The 19,649-nt window shown below is 43.9% G+C and overlaps 1 protein-coding gene across 1 annotated transcript; it reads left to right on the forward strand.

Annotated features, from left to right (window-relative positions):
- The first annotated feature begins 1,718 nt into the window (after window positions 1-1,718).
- OGFRL1 (opioid growth factor receptor like 1) lies at window positions 1,719-14,177 on the forward strand. Its single transcript, XM_056856620.1, has 7 exons — window positions 1,719-2,081; window positions 6,815-6,901; window positions 10,393-10,474; window positions 11,304-11,382; window positions 11,471-11,537; window positions 11,642-11,787; window positions 13,348-14,177. The coding sequence occupies exons 1-7, from the start codon at window positions 1,719-1,721 to the stop codon at window positions 14,120-14,122; spliced, it is 1,599 nt and encodes a 532-aa protein (XP_056712598.1). The 3' UTR covers window positions 14,123-14,177.
- Window positions 14,178-19,649: the final 5,472 nt, after the last annotated feature.

Genomic DNA, 19,649 nt, shown 5'->3' on the forward strand with positions numbered 1-19,649 from the left:
ATGGTACAAGCATACATTGAATTAAGTCATTGCTGGAGCATGGAATTGGGGAGGCTGACCAAGCAGAAGGAGATGGGTGCACAGGTAGGATATGTATGGTGGAAGATTGCAGTTTGTTGGGATGTTTACATATTGGTTTTTTAAAGGCCTTGGATAAAACAGTATACATGGATTTTAAAAGCAAATTAAATGTCCCTACAATTAAAAAAGAAAACAAGGTCCTAAGTTTTTCCCATCCTATCTCCACCTCAAGAAAAGCTTGGGAATATCTATGCTTTTAATTAACAGATATATAATAGATGCTTTGAGATGCTGCACCTGTTGAATTTCTGAATGGCCAACAGCTGTTATAAGCACACAAGTGCTGCCAGAAAAAGCATCAACCAAACTTGTGCATTCTCCCTCTGGACTGGTATACTTGTGCAGATTCCTCATCTATGGGTATTCTATGGGATAAAGAAAGAGCTCCAATAGTCCTATATCGCTTCTTTGTGACTTTGACAGCTGCCTTGGTGTGCGTAGACAGTTGAATTTCTGCTTGGCATGCAAATATTGAAAGCACGGGAGAAGGGAGGGGGGCATCCCCTCGTGCAAGGTGTTTTGAACCCAGAGCCACATCTAGTTCACTTTCTCAGTAATGCCACTCTTAAGCCTGCGTGGTTTTAGCGCCAAGGTCAAGCCAACCACCAGGAGGAGGCTCCAGAATCGCCGTCTCCTCAAAGGCCTAGATGTCTGCCACGAGCCTTGAAGGCACGAGAAGCCCCACTAAGGAAGCACGCGTCTGCATAGAAACTTCAAGGGCCATTTATGCATGGGGGGGGGGGGGTTGTGTTAAGTCGCCACTGTTAAGTCCGCGTGGGAAGGATTCACGCGATCCCAGACGGACTTCAACAACACAGCTTTATTTGATTTCAGCACAGAACTAACTTACACACTGAACGTGCCCTGCTTATAGGGCCCCTTGGCTGCCTGCGGCCACCCCCTCTGATCCGTGATGGGGGGGGGAATACCCTCTCGGTGACCAATGGGACATGCTGGCTTAGGGCCAATAGGGCCCGTTTGCTTGACCAATAGGGCGAGCAGGGTTTAGGATCCTTCGTGCAGAACTCAAGCTCCTGAGTCCCCCTTGATGACTCCCCAACGATGTACAGACACAACCGTTTGCCTTGGGTTGGCCGCTCTCTAGGAGCACGTTTCCCCCATCCGAATTCTCAAAACTTTGCACGGGGGGGGGGGAGGGCTGATTTTCGAGCTTGGAGAATTGGGTTGGCCGCTCTCTAGAGGCACCTTTCCCCCATCCTAAGGCAAAAAACAACAACAACAAAACCCCGTGCATAAATGGCTGATGCCACGTCTCCAAGCCATGCCTCCGAAGCGAGGGAGCAGACGACGCCACCCGGGGCAAGGCGCGCCGCCGGGGCCGGCCCAGCAGCGCCAGGAGGAGCCGGGCGTGCATCACTCTTTCCCGTGGAAATCCCGGGGCCGCTGGGCTCCTCCTCCCCGCGCGCGTTTGCTGGGGGCTGAGCGAGGCGGAGCGGCGCTCCGGCCGCCTGCGCCTGCCTCCGCCTCCCCGTCGCCCGCGGCCTCCCGACGCCACCATGCCCCGGCGGCGGCGGCGGCGGCAGCGGCGTGGTTCCTCGGCCCCCTAGGCGCGGGGACCCCCTTCCTCCCTCCTCTTCCCCCCTGCCGGCGGGGGAGGCTCCTGCGGCGCTTCCTCGATGGGCGGCTTGCTGAGCGGGGTCAGCGTCAAGGAGCCCAGCACGGTGGAGGACTGCGACTCGACGTGGGAGACGGACTCGGAGCCGGGGGAGGGCGGCGGAGGGCAGCCGCTCGAGGGGCCGGGGGGCGGCGGCGGCGGCCAAGCCGAGGACCCGCTTGAGGAGGGACCCCAGGAGCCGGGGGGACCGCGCCCTGCGCCAAGCGCCCGGCCGGGAAACCCGGAGGAGGCGGTGGAAAACACTGAGCTGGAAGGGGAGGAGGACGACGACGAGGAGGAGGAGGAGGGCGGCGAAGACGACGACGACGAGGAGGAGGAAGGAGGAGGGGGGCGCGAGGAAGGAGAAGCTGTCAACCCCGAGCAGGTAATTGGAGACCCCCGCAAACTTCTCGGGCGTGGGAGGAGATGCTTGGGGGCTGGAGCCCTCCCCTGCCCCCTTTCTCATCGCTCCTTAGCCTTGTGCACGCCCCCCCCCTCCCTGTGCAGGCATGTGCGTTAGGAATGCAGCACGGGGGGGGGGGTTAAAACGCGATGTTGTGAAGCTGGGGCGGCGCGTTTGCGTCAAATGGGTCCCTGTGCCAGCTTTCTCTCTCCCCCCCCCTTTCAAATTCTTGCCTTGTGTGTGACTCAGCCGTGGTGGCTGCACCTTCTCCCCCTGCCAGGAAAGCCAAGCTCGACGTGGAATGGGAGGTGTGAGGATGAGGAATCCAAGGGGGGTGGGGAAAACCAGCCTGCCGGGCCTGTCTCTTGTGCCACCCTGCTGAGAACTGTCTGCTATTTTGGGGGTGGCTTGTTTTCTTCCTGGTGACCTGTGTTGCAAGCTGCGAAAGAAGGAACTGTGGTATGGGGCTGTGGTTGGTTTGGTTTCTCCTTCCCCCTCCCCCGCCCTTTTACTGACCAGCTTACTTTATATATCTCCCCCCCCCCCCTTCTAAAAAGGCTCTCTGGTGGTTTTAAAATGCAAAAGGTCAAAGTAGTTCCAAGCCGCTCGGTTTCCTTGGTATGACTGTCACTGCTTTTCTGTTGGCAGCATCGGATTCGGGGAGCAAAAATACGTTAAGCTCATGTGGTATTAGTGCAGTTCCAGAAGCAGATTTTCTTGACATTCTGGCTGTGTAAAATTACTGTTATGGTTATATGTACTGAAAATGTATTCTCTGCATAGGTGTGAAAGAACTCATAAACCAAAATCTTCTAGATATACCCAAAAAGCATAACACCAGATGGCTTGTCCCTTATTTTCTATCCAATTTTAGATTATTTTGAGATCCGCAGCTTTCTTTCTTTTAAAATTCTTATTCAGAATGAAATGCGAGCTGTGTTTTCAACGTGACTCTTTTTTTTCCTCCTAGAAATGATTTTCCCTTTCTATCAAAAGGTTTTAATCATATGTTCTTTAACTATCTAGAGAGTAACTAACTTAAAGTATATGGTTTTATATTGTATGCATTGGGTACATGGAAGTCAAAAGCAGACCAAGTTTCAGGGAGTTTTGCAAGAAAAGTCTGAATTATAAATGTCTGTTTGTATAATACCAAGCATGGTTTTGAATGGGGTTTTTTTAAAAGCGGTTTCCCAACAAGTGAGTTAAGTCAAAAGGTAACATGGGAAACAACCCTCAAAACTTTTGCAACATAATCTAATCTTTACCCAATTTTGGGAATTCTGAAAAAGACTAAAATATATAACAATTTTCCTTTTCAGTGTGGTGTAGTGGTGAAAATAGGCATTTATAACTACTTGCTTTGAACTTGATTCCAAACTTAAGCTCTTGGCAAAAACCCTCGTGTACAATTCCCTTTTTTCTTTGATGTTATATTTTGTTCAAACAACAGCTAGGGAAGTGGAGGTGTCGATTACTAACTGACTTCGAAGTCCCCATACCTTACAATGACTTACTACTGTTTGCCTCCATTCACTAGCATACTCCCCCCCCCCATTTGTTACCAAAAACATTACATCTTTCAGCATTGTAGTAAGGGCTTAGATTTAGAATACTGTCCAGTTGGTGGACTAGTGAATGAAAAGTAACACCCATTAGCTGGTATAGGTAAGGACTGAATTTGCAAGAGGCTGAATGACTTAGATAAGTTGGTTCTGGCACTACAAACTTGTTGCAGTCCCCCCTGTTTCAGTACATCTCTTCCAGGGTGGATTTGATTTAGGGCTGCCCCTGAAACTGACCTGGAAACTCCAGCTGGTACAAAACACTGCAGTGAGGGTCCTTACTGGGAACCCACTGAGAGCCCATATCCAGCCAGTGCTACATCAGCTGCACTGGCTCCAGCTGGAACATCGGATCTGGTTCAAGGTGCCGGTTTTGACCTTTAAAGCCTTATTCGGCCTGGGACCTTCATATCCATGGGACCGCCTCTCCTGGTATATCCCCCAGAGGACGTTACGTTCTACAAATGACAACCTTCTGGTGGTCCCCGGCCCTAAACATGTCCGGCTGTCCTCATCTAAGGCCAGGGCTTTTTTGGCCCTGGCCTGGTGGAAAGTACATACAAAGTTCCCAAGACTTGTTGAGAATTCTGCTCAAAATGTTTCACTGCAGCCGAGTTATGGTGACCCCTTTTTGGGGTTTTCATGGCAAGAGACTAACAGAGGTGGTTTGCCAGTGCCTTCCTCTACACAGCAATCCTGGTATTCCTTGGTGGTCTCCCATCCAAATACTAACCAGGGCCAACCCTACTTAGCTTCTGAGATCTGATGAGATCAGGCTAGCCTGGACAATCCAGGTCAGGGTGTAGATATATTAGTACTGCCCTAAATGATAAATAGAACACCTTGGGAATAGGCCGGATCACAAATGCAGTACATCTAATGGAAAAGATTATTTTTGAGTGAAGTATGTTGGAAGCTTAAAATGATTTGTATTTTGTGTTCTAATCTAGAATAGAATACATCTGTGACTAATGGAATCATCAACGGTTGACAAACTAATGCTGCTTATTATTCTTTAATGTGGAAGTCTAAACCAAGCACCAGCTGAAAGATGTGGGAGTTCTGTTATCCCCTACAGCAAATAATCATCAGTTCTAAAAATTATGTGCATGCAGAGTTTTTTGGGGGAGGGTAATTTTTCAGAAGGTTATTTTGGCAATTTTGAAATCTTAATGCAAGGATTATTCAGTATTTTTGAGTTATTTCACTCAAAATATTGTGTGGACCTCAGTGTAGTGATCAGGTCAGTCTGTCAGAATGTAGACACACTTGCCTCTTCATGCAAATCTTAGTTCAGCTGTCTCACAAAACCATCTGAAAGATTTAATAATTTCAGAGACTTGTAAGGAGAAAAAAAAATACTGTTAACATTACTCCACTTGACTAACAAATGCACATGAATTTGCTTGGGCTAATGGTAATAGCTTTCTTTGAATTTGTAATGCTGTGTTTTCGTACACCCAGTTATGTGTCAATTTACTGAAGGCCTAAAGCCTCCCTTATCTATAGCAAGGAGTGATTGGCCAGGCAGTTACTCATCCAGGAATACCCCCCCCAATTCAGGTTTGTTGAAAAAGAAAATCGTTTAAAAGCGGAAAAGGTCAAATTTGGTTGGAACTGTGCTGCATTTTGCTTTCTAGTCCGTATCAGTCTAGCACCAGCGATCCATTCATCAAAATGGTCTTCTTCATTCTGCTGTGTAAGCAGATCTGCATGCAATGATACTCTATTCTGATGCCTACCGGGCAAGATGTGACTATAGTGTATGGCCTTCTTCTCTACTTCGCAGTTTTGTAAATAAGGTCACATACCACAGATCCTTCTCTTACCAGTGTGTGTGAGATGGCTGATCTTGGAGTATTCAAGTATCCTCTGTTGCTCTTAAAATTCAAATGCATTTCCTTTATATAATTATATTTGCAAGAGGCCTGCTGCACAGTTTTTCCACATGTGTCATATGTTTCTTATATCTGTCTTTTAATTCAAATCACTGTAACACGATCAGTGATGCAACAAGATGAATCTGAGAGCAATTCTCATAATTGCAATGACAGTTGTTGCAAATTTATGCTACTATATATTTGTATTCTACTTTTCAAATATGGGCGTAATGTTCATGGTTTCAGACCCCTGCAGGATTGGACCTGTGCATTCTGTCCAGCATCCTGTTTCCCTCAGTGGTGACCAGTTGCCATCAGGTAGTCTACAAGCAGAATACCTTGATGACTTGCAGTTAAATACAGGGACAGGCTCTCCAGAAAAATGTTGTGTTTGAGGTGGTTAGATTATGGGAGAGTTTTCTTTGCAGTGGTCTGTGATGGATCATCCACCTATGCTAATTACCATATGATGCTGTAGTCTAGGGTTGGGTATTTGGTTGGGTATTTGACTGATGGAAAAGCACTTGAGTATTTTTGAAACATGAATTAAAATAACAAAAAAGCCTTAAATCGTTAATCAACTTGATACTTGTGCTATATACAAATACTAATTAGTAATACTGTTTCACAGTAACAATTATTGCAAGCAATTTACATCTTCTTAATGAATTACCATGGGCTGTCCTACTCTTTGTTTCTGATGACTGTTTCTGTTTAGATATGGTATATGGTTATACCAGACATCCTACCCTATAGGCAAGTATCTACCATATAGGAGAAACTTTGATGTGTTGCTAGGTTTTGCTCTTGACTGTTGCAGAATTTGTGGGCAAGCCGTAATCGCTCCTGCCCTTCCTAACAGATGATGTCATAATGGATTTAGAAAGGTAAGTGGCCATCTACAGAGTAGCATTTTTGGATTTGTAGAATAAATTGACCAATATGCCAATTCTACAGCAGTCACTAAGTGATGAAGTGGTGAAGGCAGCCAGTGTTTCATTTCCAGCTGTAGCTCCTCTTGATAACTTTGAATGCTGTTGTGGAAAGTCCCCTGACTTTCAGAAGTAACTGTTTGGAGGTAGATGTGCATATAAGGGGCTGTGGTAGAAGATCAGAAAAGTCCCAGCGTGTGAGTAGAATGACATATGTGATCCTCCAGAACCCAGCCTTCATTTCTTATTGTCATACTACTATATATGTTCATGTCACCAAAGTCTAGTTGTTATACTCATTCTGCTTGCTACTGAATATGTCTGCTTTTTTTTTTCAGGGGGATGATGCAATTGAAGTGACAGCTAAACCAAAGAGAAGCTTTTATGCTGCAAGAGATTTGTATAAATATCGGCACCAATATCCAGTAAGAACATTTCATAGTTTTTTTGTGTGCATTCATTAAGACAGAATGATGGTGATATTTATGTCCCTGAACTTACTTAGTTCTCTGTGTGTGTTAAGTGCTGTCAAGTCGCTTCCGACCCATGGAGACCCTATGAATGAAAGTCCTCCAAAATGTCCTATCTTTGACAGCCTAGCTAGGGCTGTCGATTCGGTGCCATCCGACAAGAAAAACAGCTGAATTTTCCCTGATTCGCTGGTTTCTACTTCGGATAGAACCGAAGCAAAAAAAGGCGGGAAAACGACAAACCGAACTCAGCGAGTTCGAGCGGACTCCGGATAAATTCGTATAAGTTCGGCACCCCCAAAGCAGCATTCTCCCACGGCCAATCAGTGGCCAAGCTGGGTCGTCTTCTGGCCAATCAGTCGTGGATGAATGCGTGACCCCAGCTGCTACGCGGCCCGGGGAGAGAAAGAGAGACTGGGAGTGTCTGTGTGTGAGAGAGATCTTCGTGCGTGGGGTGGGGGGGTTGCATGTGCACATTCGAGGCTTTCCACGGCTCGGGGGGGCATTTTTGGAGGTAGAGGTCCCAAACTTTCAGTGTAGCTTGGGGAGACCCTTCTTGCAAGAACCGCCAAGTTTTGTAAAGATTGGGTTAGGGGCCCCCGAGTTATGCGGGTCCCCCCCATCCACCCATTGGAATGAATGGGAGCAGGCGATCCTTAATGTGCATCTAGAGAGTGGCAAAACCTCCCGTGCATAAATGACCAGAGAGAGAGTGTGTGTGTGAGTCTGCTAGAATCGTATTGGATTACTCCTGAGTCCTGACTCTCAGTCCCTGCTCCTGATGGAAGAGAAGAAGACATCCACAGTATGACCCATTTTGGGACTTTTCTCTATAACTTTTTTCCTGTGTGTGTGTATGGGGGGGGAGATTCTGTGTGTGTGTGAGGGGGGAAGCCAAAGGGGGGTGGGTTTACCTGTTCAGCTGGATGGTGGGCTTGATTGCCTCTGTGTGGGACTGTGCTTTCTGCTGTTTTCACCAGTTGCCAACTTCGTCTGGAGTTAACTGTGGGTTAACAGCATCTCTCTCTGGCTGGCTCCTATTGTTTCCAATGGGCTGTGCAGCCGCTCCTGTTGTTTATAATGGGCTAGCCTGTCATTCGTTTTAGGACATCCCATGTCACTGAGTCTCTCTCTGTCTGGCCCGTTCTTCTCCTTCGTTTGGAATTTGCTTCTTCTGGTTTGGGGGGGCTGTTCTGCTGGGGGGGGCTTGATCGCCTCTGTGGTTTGGGGGGCTTACCTGTCCTCGGGGGGGGGGCTTGATCTCTTTGCGAGTGTGATTGTTGCTGAGGAAGATTTGAATCCAGCAGCATGAAATCTATCAATACTGAAGATACGCAATATGCACAGGTCGCACTTACGCAAGTAGCGTTATAAGATGCACTTTGGCTGTGTTGAAATGAAAAGATACGTACGTTACCTATGATACTTACGCTGTTTACTTACGCTTTGAGCAGGATGCACTTTCGGCATAGTTACATCGGCTCTTAGAAGCCACGGACTGGCTTCTACTGTGTGTGTGTGTGTGGGGGAAGCCAAAGGGGGGATGACCTGTCCTGGTGGGGGGACTTGATCTCTTTGCAAGTGTGATTGTTGCTGTTTTAACTGGTTGCCACCTTCGCCTGGAGGTCAGTGTGGGTCGGTGGTGAGTCTCTTTCTGGCTGCCCCAGAAACAATGGGAGGTTTTGCCTTGGATTTGCCGCTCTCTAGATGCACATTACGGATCGCCTGCTCCCATTCATTCCAATGGGCAGCTGTGGGGGACTGCGTATCTTGGGACCCCGTGACCCAATCTTCACAAAACTTGGGGGTTCTTGCAAGAAGGGTCCCCTCAAGCTACACTGAAAGTTTGGGACCCCTACCTCCAAAATTCTCCCCTTGGAGCCGTGGAAAGCCATAAATGTGTTTTTAATGGCTTTATTCTAGTGGGCAATTTTTGGGGGGTACCCCTTCCGGGCCCCATATCTCGGGACCCCCTAACCCAATCTTTACAAAACTTGGGGGTTCTCGCAAGAAGGGTCCCCTCAAGCTACACTGAAAGTGTGGGACCTCTACCTCCAAACATGCGCCTCCGGAGCCGCAGAAAGGCGCAAATGTGTTTTTAATGGCTTTAAATGGCCGAATTTATTTGCGAACTTCGAATTGCGTGCTGAATTCCACGGATCCGAATTGGGGGAGTTCAGACTTCGGCATTTCCCGAATAAAAACGGGCCGAATTTTGCCGGATCCAAAAAATTTTTCCAACAGCCCTAAGCCTTGCTCAGATCTTGCAAATTGAAGGCTGTGGCTTCCTTTATTGAGTCAATCCATCTATTGTTGGTTTTAGTTACTTGCAAATCTCCATTGTGTAATGTTAGGATGGGCTGAAGGGTGGAAGGAGGTGTTTAGAAATGTCAGTGCTCTCTGTTGATTGAGATGTTGAAGGGCAAGTACGCATTGTATCTTTTCTTATTGTCATTGTTTGTGTTAATGCAATGTTAAGAGATCAAGGAAAGAATGGTCATAATTTCCTACACAAGATCATCCTTGCCTTGAGGATTTTTTGACAGGAATGTCTAACTATATAGTTGGTTGTCACATTCACTGTCTTAAAAGCACATATAGGAGAAAGACTGGTTTCAGTAACCTTTGGTATAAACTCACCAGAAAACTGGTGGAGCTAGATAATAAATTGTTGCACTGTTACTTAATGAACGCTTGCCCCACTAAACCTGCCTTGAAATAGTACTTGGCTTTCCTGAGCTGGAAGACCAAACTACATGTAGGTACCGGGGCAGGGAGAGATCCTCTGTCTTTTCTGTTAATCAGTTCTATTTTTTTTATACCACCCTTCCATCAAGGAGCTCAGGGTGGAGTACACACTTATGTATTCCATTTCAGCCTTCCAACAAGTCACCCAGGGAATTTGAGCCTGTGTCTTTCCAGTTCTATGCCAGTGTTTTTAGACCAGTAAAAAGGGTTAACTGTAAAAAGCCATCCCAAGCTTTCCTGTTTTCCTGACTTTTCTTCTTTAAATTACATTAAACATGAGAAAGGCATAATAAAATGTATTTCAAATACTTGCACATGGAGGCATTGCAGGCATTTTAACAAGATATATCTTTTTATTTTCATTTTGGGTTCTGGCTTGGTTTTCACTTGGTCACTTCTTTCATCTGAACTAAGTCACTACATAGCACAATGAAATCTGTTGTCCTGTAACAATCAAATCAATATTTATAATGCCAGCTTGTAATGTGTTAAGAAGTTTATCTTGGCACATAGGGCAGAGCAAGGTTCTGCCCTGTTTCCCCAAATGATAAGAAATTTGGACAGCTTAAATAGCACCCTCACTTCATTTAAAAGCATATCAGAAATGACTTCTGCGCCACTCAGTTTTATGTAGATATTTACGTTAGCTGACTGTGCACGTCAGCTGACTGTGCTTTGTATTGTTCATCTTTGCTCAGCAGAACTTTAAAGATCTACGATATCAGAATGACTTGTGCAACCTCCGCTTTTACAAGAATAAAATTCCCTTTAAACCTGATGGTAAGTAACCGATGACAATGATGTCATCCTGTTAGTTACATTTTGTAGTAATAGGAATGTGTTTTACTAAGTGATGAGAATTTGTGTTAAGCACCAGGGCGTTTCTTTTAAGACAGCCTTGTCTTGAGGTATAATTGTGAAGAATTCCTTTTAATATCAAAAATCGTTATAAAACAACATTCTCATATGTAGTGAAATCCCTAGGCCTGCTGTGTTGCAAGACAAATTACTATGTATACTAGTATTCTGGATCATGTGCCTTAGACCACGAGACCTAATATATATAAAAAATGTGGCTATTCAGTGTAAGGCCAAAAAGGGGACATCTTTCTGGTGAAATCTCTTGCAGATCTGTCTAGAAAACACTTGAACTTCAAAGTTTACTCCAGCAGTTTTAACCAATGTTTAAACCAATGACACGAATCCACTGGTGTGAAGGTCAAATATCCCACCATAAATTGTTTGTCCTACTCTGATGTCAAGTGATGTCAGATTCTTTTGGTTTCAGTTAAGGAGAGAAAGAATCAGCAATGGCTTTGAGATGAATCTGGGTCATGACATTCACAAAGGAATTTCAGATTTATCAGAGATCTCTTCAGTGTTAAGGATTTTTTATTCTTGGCCGTTGAATGATATGTCTCTTTCCCTTCTGGTTTTATTAAATCAGTGCTAGAGGTTTATAGAAATTCAGTATCTTCATATAGATAATATTATATGCAAAAAGTGTGTGCTCACAATTTGTCACAATTTTTCCCATGAAAGTTTCATTATGTAATTCCTAAGTGAAAAATACTATACTGAAGGATTGTTTAACATTTTCCTGATATAGGTGTTTATATTGAAGAAGTCCTAAATAAGTGGAAAGGAGACTACGAAAAGTTGGAGCACAACCACACTTACATACAGTGGTTGGTAACATTTTACTTAGTTTTGTGTGTGTACTTAGTTAAACTTGCTTCAATTATAAGCAAATGCTGTGCTTTGTTTTTAATACAGGCTTTTTCCTTTAAGAGAACAAGGACTAAATTTCTATGCAAAGGAATTAACAACATATGAAATAGAGGTAAAGCACACAGTTCACAGTATAACCTTACTATCTGAGGGCTTAGGGTAGAAGGGCTCTGCATTGTAATGTTTTCAATATGCCTTTTTAAAAATGTGTTGCAGGAATTCAAAAAAACAAAAGAAGCAATTAGAAGATTTCTGTTGGCTTACAAAATGATGTTAGAATTTTTTGGAATAAAATTAATTGATAAAACTGGGAATGTAACGCGAGCTTCTAACTGGCAAGAGAGATTCCAGCACTTGAATGAGTGAGTAATGGTCTTCAGTAGATATTTCATTGTGAAGCTTGGGTTACACAATACTCAACCCAGGTTTGTCCCTGAGCTTGCAACTGTTCTGCTTCCGAGATGCATCCATGCATAGGTGTGATGTTTGAATAGGATGTACTTGTGTGAAATCCAACATATGTAGACCAAATCATAAAGTTGATTCCTAGAACATAACTGGGATATTCATTATCCTGTTCCAATCAATACACTGGATTTTTACATGTAAGTGTCTTTTCACATGTTGTGTCTGTGTATAAATTCCATTAATGTCATAGTATGGACAGGCATACCTAGTGAGCAGGGAAGGGCTATCTTTTCTCTCCCCCTGCACTGCCTAGAATGAGATTAGGGGGTATGCTGCCCAATTTGGACACAGAAACCTTGTTCATGAAGGAGGCAGAATGTTTTCAAACATGAATCCAACCCATTCATTACGGGATGCACATTACATGGCGTTGCTGTTTTTTTGGGGGGGTACTCTTCTTTCCTCATGATCTGAGTTTCCTTTTGTTCCACATCATGGGGGCTGGAAAGAGACTATAACAACACAGATGAAATGCTACTGCACCTCATGGACTTGACACAGGGATGCTAATTTTTTGGCAGTTCCATGTTATCTGTTACAGGTATCTGAAGGTCATAAATACTGCAGATGGTCTACACTGGGGTCCCAGCTTGGTGTGTGTGTGTGCCATGGCATTTACCAGGTGTTTTCAGGAAGTGGGGGGAGCCAGGTGGGACTTTTGCCCAGCAAGGCTTCCGATTGGCCACTGGATATTTGATTGGCTGTGCAGATTTTAAATGTTGCTTTGACCGTAGCTGCCGCTACAGCACAAGTACCTTCTGTCACAGTGAAGATTCGTTGCAGCAACCATTTGTGATGGCTCCCCCTCCTGCAGCAACCATTTTGTGGCTGCACCCGCCACATGGTGTCAGAATTCCTTAAGGCGCCTGCAGGCTTAAAAAGTATGGGGACCCCTGGCCTACACCAAACAGGAGGTGCAATGACAGGATACTGTCTGATCTCACGCCACCTGCAATTGCCTTCAAGCAATAGTGGTAACATCTAATGGTATATACATGTCCACAGTGCAGTCTGATCATATGCTTGAATGGGCAGTGTTTTAATGTACAAAATACGTTATGCTCATGGATAAGAATCAAATGCTATTCAATTGATGAGAGAATATTTTAAGTCAGTAGTATTTCAATCCAGAAAAATATATTTGTTCATTGTTTTGTTTATGGAGTACAGCATAGTCTTTCGCAACTGCATTTCAGTGTAAGAATGTAGCCTCAGTCCTTAACTGCAGCTATGAGGCGCTACTTGGATATTGTGGATTGGCTATTTTAACTTAGCAAGCTTGAAGAGGCTTTTCTCTTGATACTTGCAGTCCCATCTGAATTGCTTATGGGAGATCAGCATTTGAGTAATAATTACCCATTTGTCAAAGTAACAGGGTCCAGCATTTTCTATGCCTGCCACAAACTTTTAATTTGTTTTCTGTCATTTTGAGTTCATTTGCTCTTTTGTTGCAGGTCTCAACATAACTACTTGAGAATCACCCGTATTCTCAAGAGTCTTGGTGAACTTGGGTATGAGGGTTTCAAACCTCCCCTTGTGAAATTTATTCTCCATGAAGCTCTTGTGGAAGATACCATCCCCAACATTAAGCAAAGTGCTTTGGAATATTTTGTGTACACCATCAGAGACCGAAGAGAAAGAAGAAAACTTCTGCGATTTGCCCAGCAATACTATACACCCTCTGATCATTTCATATGGGGCCCACCAAGGAAACAGAAGTGCGAAGGAAGCAAACCGAGTAAGAAGCTAGCATCTCCAGTTTCCCTTCGCAACAGTTGTACTTCTAAACATAAGAAAAGAGACTCCAAGAATGCATCTGCATTTTGTAACTCAAGTGGCAAACCGAATGATGAGAAAAGGCCGGGACCTATTAAAAATGAGGAGGATCACACCAGGAAACGCAGCAGCTCTGAGGCTGCTAAGCAGAGCAACGGTGAAAAGAACAGTGACCTTGAATGTCAGAACTCCAAACTGGAAGGACCTGTCAGTCCTTCGGACCAAAAGGAAAATATTTCCCATTTCAAAAAACATAAAGGTAAAAATGATGAAAATCTGAACCAAGATTGTAAAAATCCTGAAGGCATAGAAAAAGATTCTTGCGGTAGTCATTGTGGTCCAACTGACACATCAACTGATCTGCAAGACAGTGTAGGTAAGGATAAAAATCCAGTGGGATCAAACTCAAAAAGCAAAGAGGAGACTCCAGCATTAATTCAGACATCCCAGTAAACCCAGTCTCCTGCTGAGCATGACAAAATGGTGGATTCTTTTCATTTCTATGAAACTGGATGAGAAAAAGAATATCTTGGTATTAGGCCTGATGCCAAATCTGTCAATTTAGGCTTTGTGGAGTTCTATGGCTTCTTTTATTTGACTTAGTTTGCATTTTTGAAAGGGGTGTGTATTGCTTAAAATGATATAATCTGACTTCAGAAACTCCTTTGAGAAGTCTGCTATCCTTTGATTTTGTTGTTTATTTGTTCTGTCTCTTAAGCTAATATTTATGTTTTTGCAAACCTCACAGTCCAGCTAGATTTTTGAGAAGCTAGGGTTTGGAATATCTCTAGCATATAATCACTTGGCATGCTGATCTTTCCCAGTTCTTCTGCAATTGCCTGAAAATCAAAAAAAGCTTGCATCCCCATTTGAACAGTATACTTTGGCTTGGGTTCAAATCAAACAGTATACTTTGGCTCTTCTGATTCTTACTGGGAAGAAACACGGCATTCTCCCAACCTTGTCCTGTGAAATGGGAATAATTTATCTCTTGAGGTGATAGTTGAGAAAAAAAAATGCAAGATGGTAAATTGCTTTCTAAATTGGAGTAATTAACAGTAACATTTGCACCCATTGTACTCAAAGTCTGTCACTGCCTCTTTCCCGACTATCTCTTTCAAACCCCCCTCACCCCAGTGTAGTGTATTTTCATGGATATAAGGTTGGACTGGTCAGGCCTGAAGTTGACCGGCTGACTTCAGGCATGTTACTTGCTTTTCCCCTCCTTTCTTCAGCCAGGTTGATGTGAAAGTATCATCCTATTATATCATCTACACTGCTATGAGGGGGATGGTTCTTGGAAGAATATTGCATTCACATTCCTCTTTCTCTGTTCTCCATATTGTTCCTTTCCTGTTTGTGGTTTTCTTTATCCTAACTTCCTTGCCTTCTGTGGTTTGTTTTCTTCCGTGCCCTGCCCACCTCTACAAAGTCAAAGGGGAATGTTATGTCTGTGATTGCTCCTGAAATTGAGGTGACTCCTGGGAGAAGAGGGACCCATTCTCCCTGAGAAAATCCCTGTTCAGTGATATGACGTATAGAGGACTGGGAAACCGTTCACTCTGAATAGATAAAGAGCTACTAACTACCTACTCTGCTGTTACTTCAGGGGGTTACTTTTAGGAACAGCTGCTTGGGGTTTAATCAGGCCACAGTGAAAAAGGAGGATTGCTGCTTTCTTTGCCATTTCTCTGCCATATTTTGTCATTGTGGAATATACAGGGAACAGCCAAAGAAAGAAAAACTTACACTGAAACCTGCGCACCAGTTCCAGATATCTGTCTTCCATCTTGGATGCGTCCTTTTTCTTAGTTACCACTTCTCAGAAAACTCAAATGTTTCTCTCCAATGGAGAATTCTCTGGGAAGAACATTATAGATGTGTAGAGGAGAAATAGAGAATCTTGAGAAAGAATGGGACTCAGAGGACTCTGGAAGAATCAGGGACTAGCTTTTTCAAAGGCACGGCACCTCTCCTTGTAAGTAAGCTTACAGCCATAGTTGGTCATCTGTATCATCCTGCCAAGTAGTAAAGGAGTATTTTATCACAACTGCGTGACACAAAAGGTTGTTTGTATGGTTGGTTCCTTAGGTAATACAAACGTGTTTTGATTGGAGTAGGCCTGTAAGGAATTGTTATGGAACTTTCTCCTGTCCAGAGCTGGATTTACATACAAGTTAAGCTACAACTCTGGGCCTGTAAATATGAAAAAGAATTAAAATTACTATTTTTGGTGATGCTGTTATGTCTCTTAAATTTTACACTGCTTAAGGCATGGGTCCCCACTTTTGGGGCCTGTGAGCACCTTTGGAATTCTGACGCATTGTGGTGGGCGCAGCCACAAAACGGCTATCACAAATGGTTGCCAGAGTGGGGTAGGGCCAGCCACAAAACGGCTGCTGCAGCTTACCTTCAGTCATAGAGTGCTGTGATGGCAGCTACTGCCAAAGCAACATTAAAAAAAAATCTGCACAGCCAAGCAAATCTCCAATGGCCAATCAAAAGCCTCTCTGGGCAAAAGCCCCACTTTCTAAAAACACTTGGTGGGTGCCAAGAAAGGTGTTAGCAGGCACCACGTTGCTCCCGGGCACCATGTTAAGGACCCCTGGCTTAAAGCCTCAGCATGTCTTAATCGGGGTGTTCCCCTCCCCCCCCCAAGGAGTTAGTGTAAGAAGTTTATGTACATGGCAAAATGGGCTTTAGCCCACAAAAGACTATGATGTTGAAAATGTGATGGTCTTTAAGGTGGGGGAATGGTGGCTTAGTAACAGAACAAATGCAGAAGTTACCAGGATCTCGGTAGATGTTGGGAAAGACCTTTTTTCCATCCCAGAGATCTGCTGCTGGCAAAAGCAATGGTTATTTAGAAGGACAGATGGTCTGATACAATACAGGGCAGTTTCATATATTCATATAAGGTGTGTCAGGACTCAGTGCTATTTTTGCTGCGTCAGGGTAACATGGTTACTCCTTTGAAACTAATGTGAAAAAATAAGCATTATTGCAAATAGTAGTCCATACCTTTAAAGAGAGATGCTCCCCTTCATTGGAAAACTTTGATTCTAGTCCTTTCCCCTGTTGGGAGTGGGAATGTGTGGAAGGAACACCAAGGAAGCAGTAGCTAGAACCGGATAGAAACCAACCATGTCTCCCAGACATGGAATTGAGGTGGGAAGAGAACGTAAGCACAAGTAGCATTAAGTTCTGCAATTTTAGAGACCATTCTTACTGAGATGATGTGAGATTGGATGTTTCACTAAGTTTAAGTTAGGGAATTTCTGAGAATGGAGCTAGAAAGCAGCCTCTATTTTTCCCTTTGTAGGTTCGTGCCTGGATGGAGTGAGTGACTTCATAAAATGTCACTATCTCATCCCGCACGCATCCAGGCCACGAGACCAACTGTTAGGGAATTTCTGAGAGCGGAGCTGGTAAGCAGCCTCTGTATTTCCCCTAGAGAGTTCTTACCTGGATGGAAAGAGTGACCCTACAGCCAGATTCTCCAAAGAGAGAGAGACATAAAACACTTAAACACTCCACAACTATTTATTATATCATAGAGCAAACTGAAAAGGAAACATGCATAGCAGATGAAACCTAAGAAATACATTAATTCAAATATATAAGACTCCATAAGACTCACAGACATTTCCCCTCACTTTTGAGGAGGAAAAAAGTGCGTCTTATGGAGCGAAAAATACGGTACATTATCCAGACATCCAAGGACAATGTGGTGTGGGGAGTACACATGACACATGTCAATTATGGCCAAGCCCCCTACTCAATTCTTTTTGCAGGGGGAGACGTGCCCCAGTCAGGTCTCTGATACCAGTGTCTCTTGGATGTTTAGACTTTAAGGTTAGTACAACTAGGCTGTGGAATTTCTGCAATAACTTAACCAAAGGGCAACTGCAAAGCATAGCATTCTTGTAGCTCACAGCAGTGAATTTGCAAAGGCTTATGGGAAGGAGAGCCAAAGGTGAGAATCCCAAAGAGGATCCATGGAGAGAGAGAACCCCTGGTCTCAATACAGTAAAGTTCAGCAACACATGTATACCACGAAGCACTTCATTCAACCCCCTTCATAATATCAAGTAGTTCTTTTCTTCATTCTCATCCCTCATTCCAGATTCTCTGTGCACGAAATAAAATCCTTAACTCCTCTCAAGCACCCTATGGATCAATCCAAGTAATCCCTAATATATCTAGGTAATCAGGAAAAGTATAAATTGCCCATACTAGGTATACTAGTACAATTGAAGATATTCTCTTGGTAAAGCTGTATAGATGGCTCAAGCAAGCAATACAATCTCCATACGAGAAAAGGCAAAGAAAAAAAGTTAATATAATTCGCTTGCTTGGGAGCAAACTGCTCCCCTCTACAAACGGTAGAGCTACAGTATTGCCGTAGTTTGGCTGGCTCATTTTCATATTTAAAAACGATGGTGTTCCACCACAGATCAAACTTATGCATAGGTGGGTGTGATATCTCCAGGCAGTGGCTTCTTGTGCTGCATAAGGTGTTGCTGCGGGGAACTACAGATTTGCAAGGAAGGTAATTTATGCATGGTCGCTTTAACCTCCTTTATTCCCTGTTTCAGCCCGGATCAAAGTAACCCGGGTTGGGGGAAAACTGTATGCATTGGCTAGAATGATCAGTGACGAAACTGTGTGCTAATGGAGGCATGAATACAGAAAAGCAGTCTCCCAAGTTCAAACCAAGTCCCACCCCTTTTAATGCTGTTCTGTAATTGGCTGACTTTGCAGTACTCACCCTCCCCCCCTCCAACTGCAGCATAAAAAAGCATTTTAAGAACAACAAACAAAGAACGGAGCAATCTGAAAGAAGGGGGGGGGAGAAATCCAAGCCTCGTTTTTAAAAAAGCCTTTCTTTTGCTCAGAAAGAGCTCCGAGGTAGCAGGAAGGACTTGAATACCTGCCTCTTTACACGCTGCTTCATGACTGGCTGTGAGAAGCCAATCTTTTGTGCTTCCCCTGTTTGGCTATCGGCATGCTTCCTTGAAGAGGGGTTTGGAAAAGAATGGAGTGTGCACGCTCTGTGACTCCGGAATGAGCCAGGATGAATGGTTTAATTCGGGCCAGAAGAATAATGGAAAAAGCCGGGTTTGTTTTGTGTCAAAACAGCATTGAGCTTCCAAGGAATGAGGTAACGTGCATACTGAAAAATTTGATCCTGGCTGGAACGGAATAAAGGAGGGTAAAGTGACCATGCATAAATGACCGAAGAGTTGCTGCTAAGAGGGGCGAAGGTACAAAGGCATATAGATCTTATTTTAAATGCTGTTTTGATGTTCACCGTCTTGGGGACCCAATAAATGGGTCCACCCCCCCCCCAAAAAAACCCACCAGAGATGCAGGCTTATGGAAAGCACTACTGCTGTTCTGGAGGTATCAAATTATGTTTTTTCCCATACAAACTGTCTGCGTTGCACCACCTAGTTCTGTAGATAGCAATACAGACAGGCTTTTCTCCTTTATGCACGCAAATGTACCTGAAATTAGGACACGTACATGGTTTAATGTAGTCTCTTTGCTGAACTAAACAGTAGTCCATGAATGTGACTTACACAGAGCTTGAACATTTTAACTAGCTCATACATCATTGACATTGGCAGTGGGATTCTAATATACCACGAGACAGACCAAGCCCAGTATCCATCTAATGGCATCATACCCAGGCTCCAAATTCTTCTTGCATGTGCTTCCTTGACTCATATTGCGGCAGTGAAGTCTAATAACACCTGAAACTCCTTGTGCTATTGTAAGCATGACACGTTTCACTGTTAGCGGAAAATATATTCTTCACATTGTAGTGGTAGGTGCTTTATGGTGACTTTTTAAACAGTTACTTTAAAAATTGTTTTATTTTTAATTGGCTTTTTTGTGTGACAAGATGTTTCTCAAATACAGGGATTATTAAATAGTTTAAAGTTTTAGTTTTTTGACCTTTGCAGCATAGAGC

This window comes from Euleptes europaea, chromosome 10, assembly GCF_029931775.1.
Source record: "Euleptes europaea isolate rEulEur1 chromosome 10, rEulEur1.hap1, whole genome shotgun sequence".
Classification (NCBI taxonomy): domain Eukaryota; kingdom Metazoa; phylum Chordata; class Lepidosauria; order Squamata; family Sphaerodactylidae; genus Euleptes; species Euleptes europaea.

What these genes read in the sequence shown, in the direction of transcription:
- OGFRL1 (XM_056856620.1), top strand. Translation starts at nt 1,719, where the DNA reads ATGGGCGGCTTGCTGAGCGGGGTCAGCGTCAAGGAGCCCAGCACGGTG. An exon ending in AAGCTGTCAACCCCGAGCAG is followed by an intron (nt 2,082 to 6,814) that starts GTAATTGGAGAC and finishes TTTTTTTTTCAG; the next exon opens with GGGGATGATGCAATTGAAGT. An exon ending in AGATTCCAGCACTTGAATGA is followed by an intron (nt 11,788 to 13,347) that starts GTGAGTAATGGT and finishes CTTTTGTTGCAG; the next exon opens with GTCTCAACATAACTACTTGA.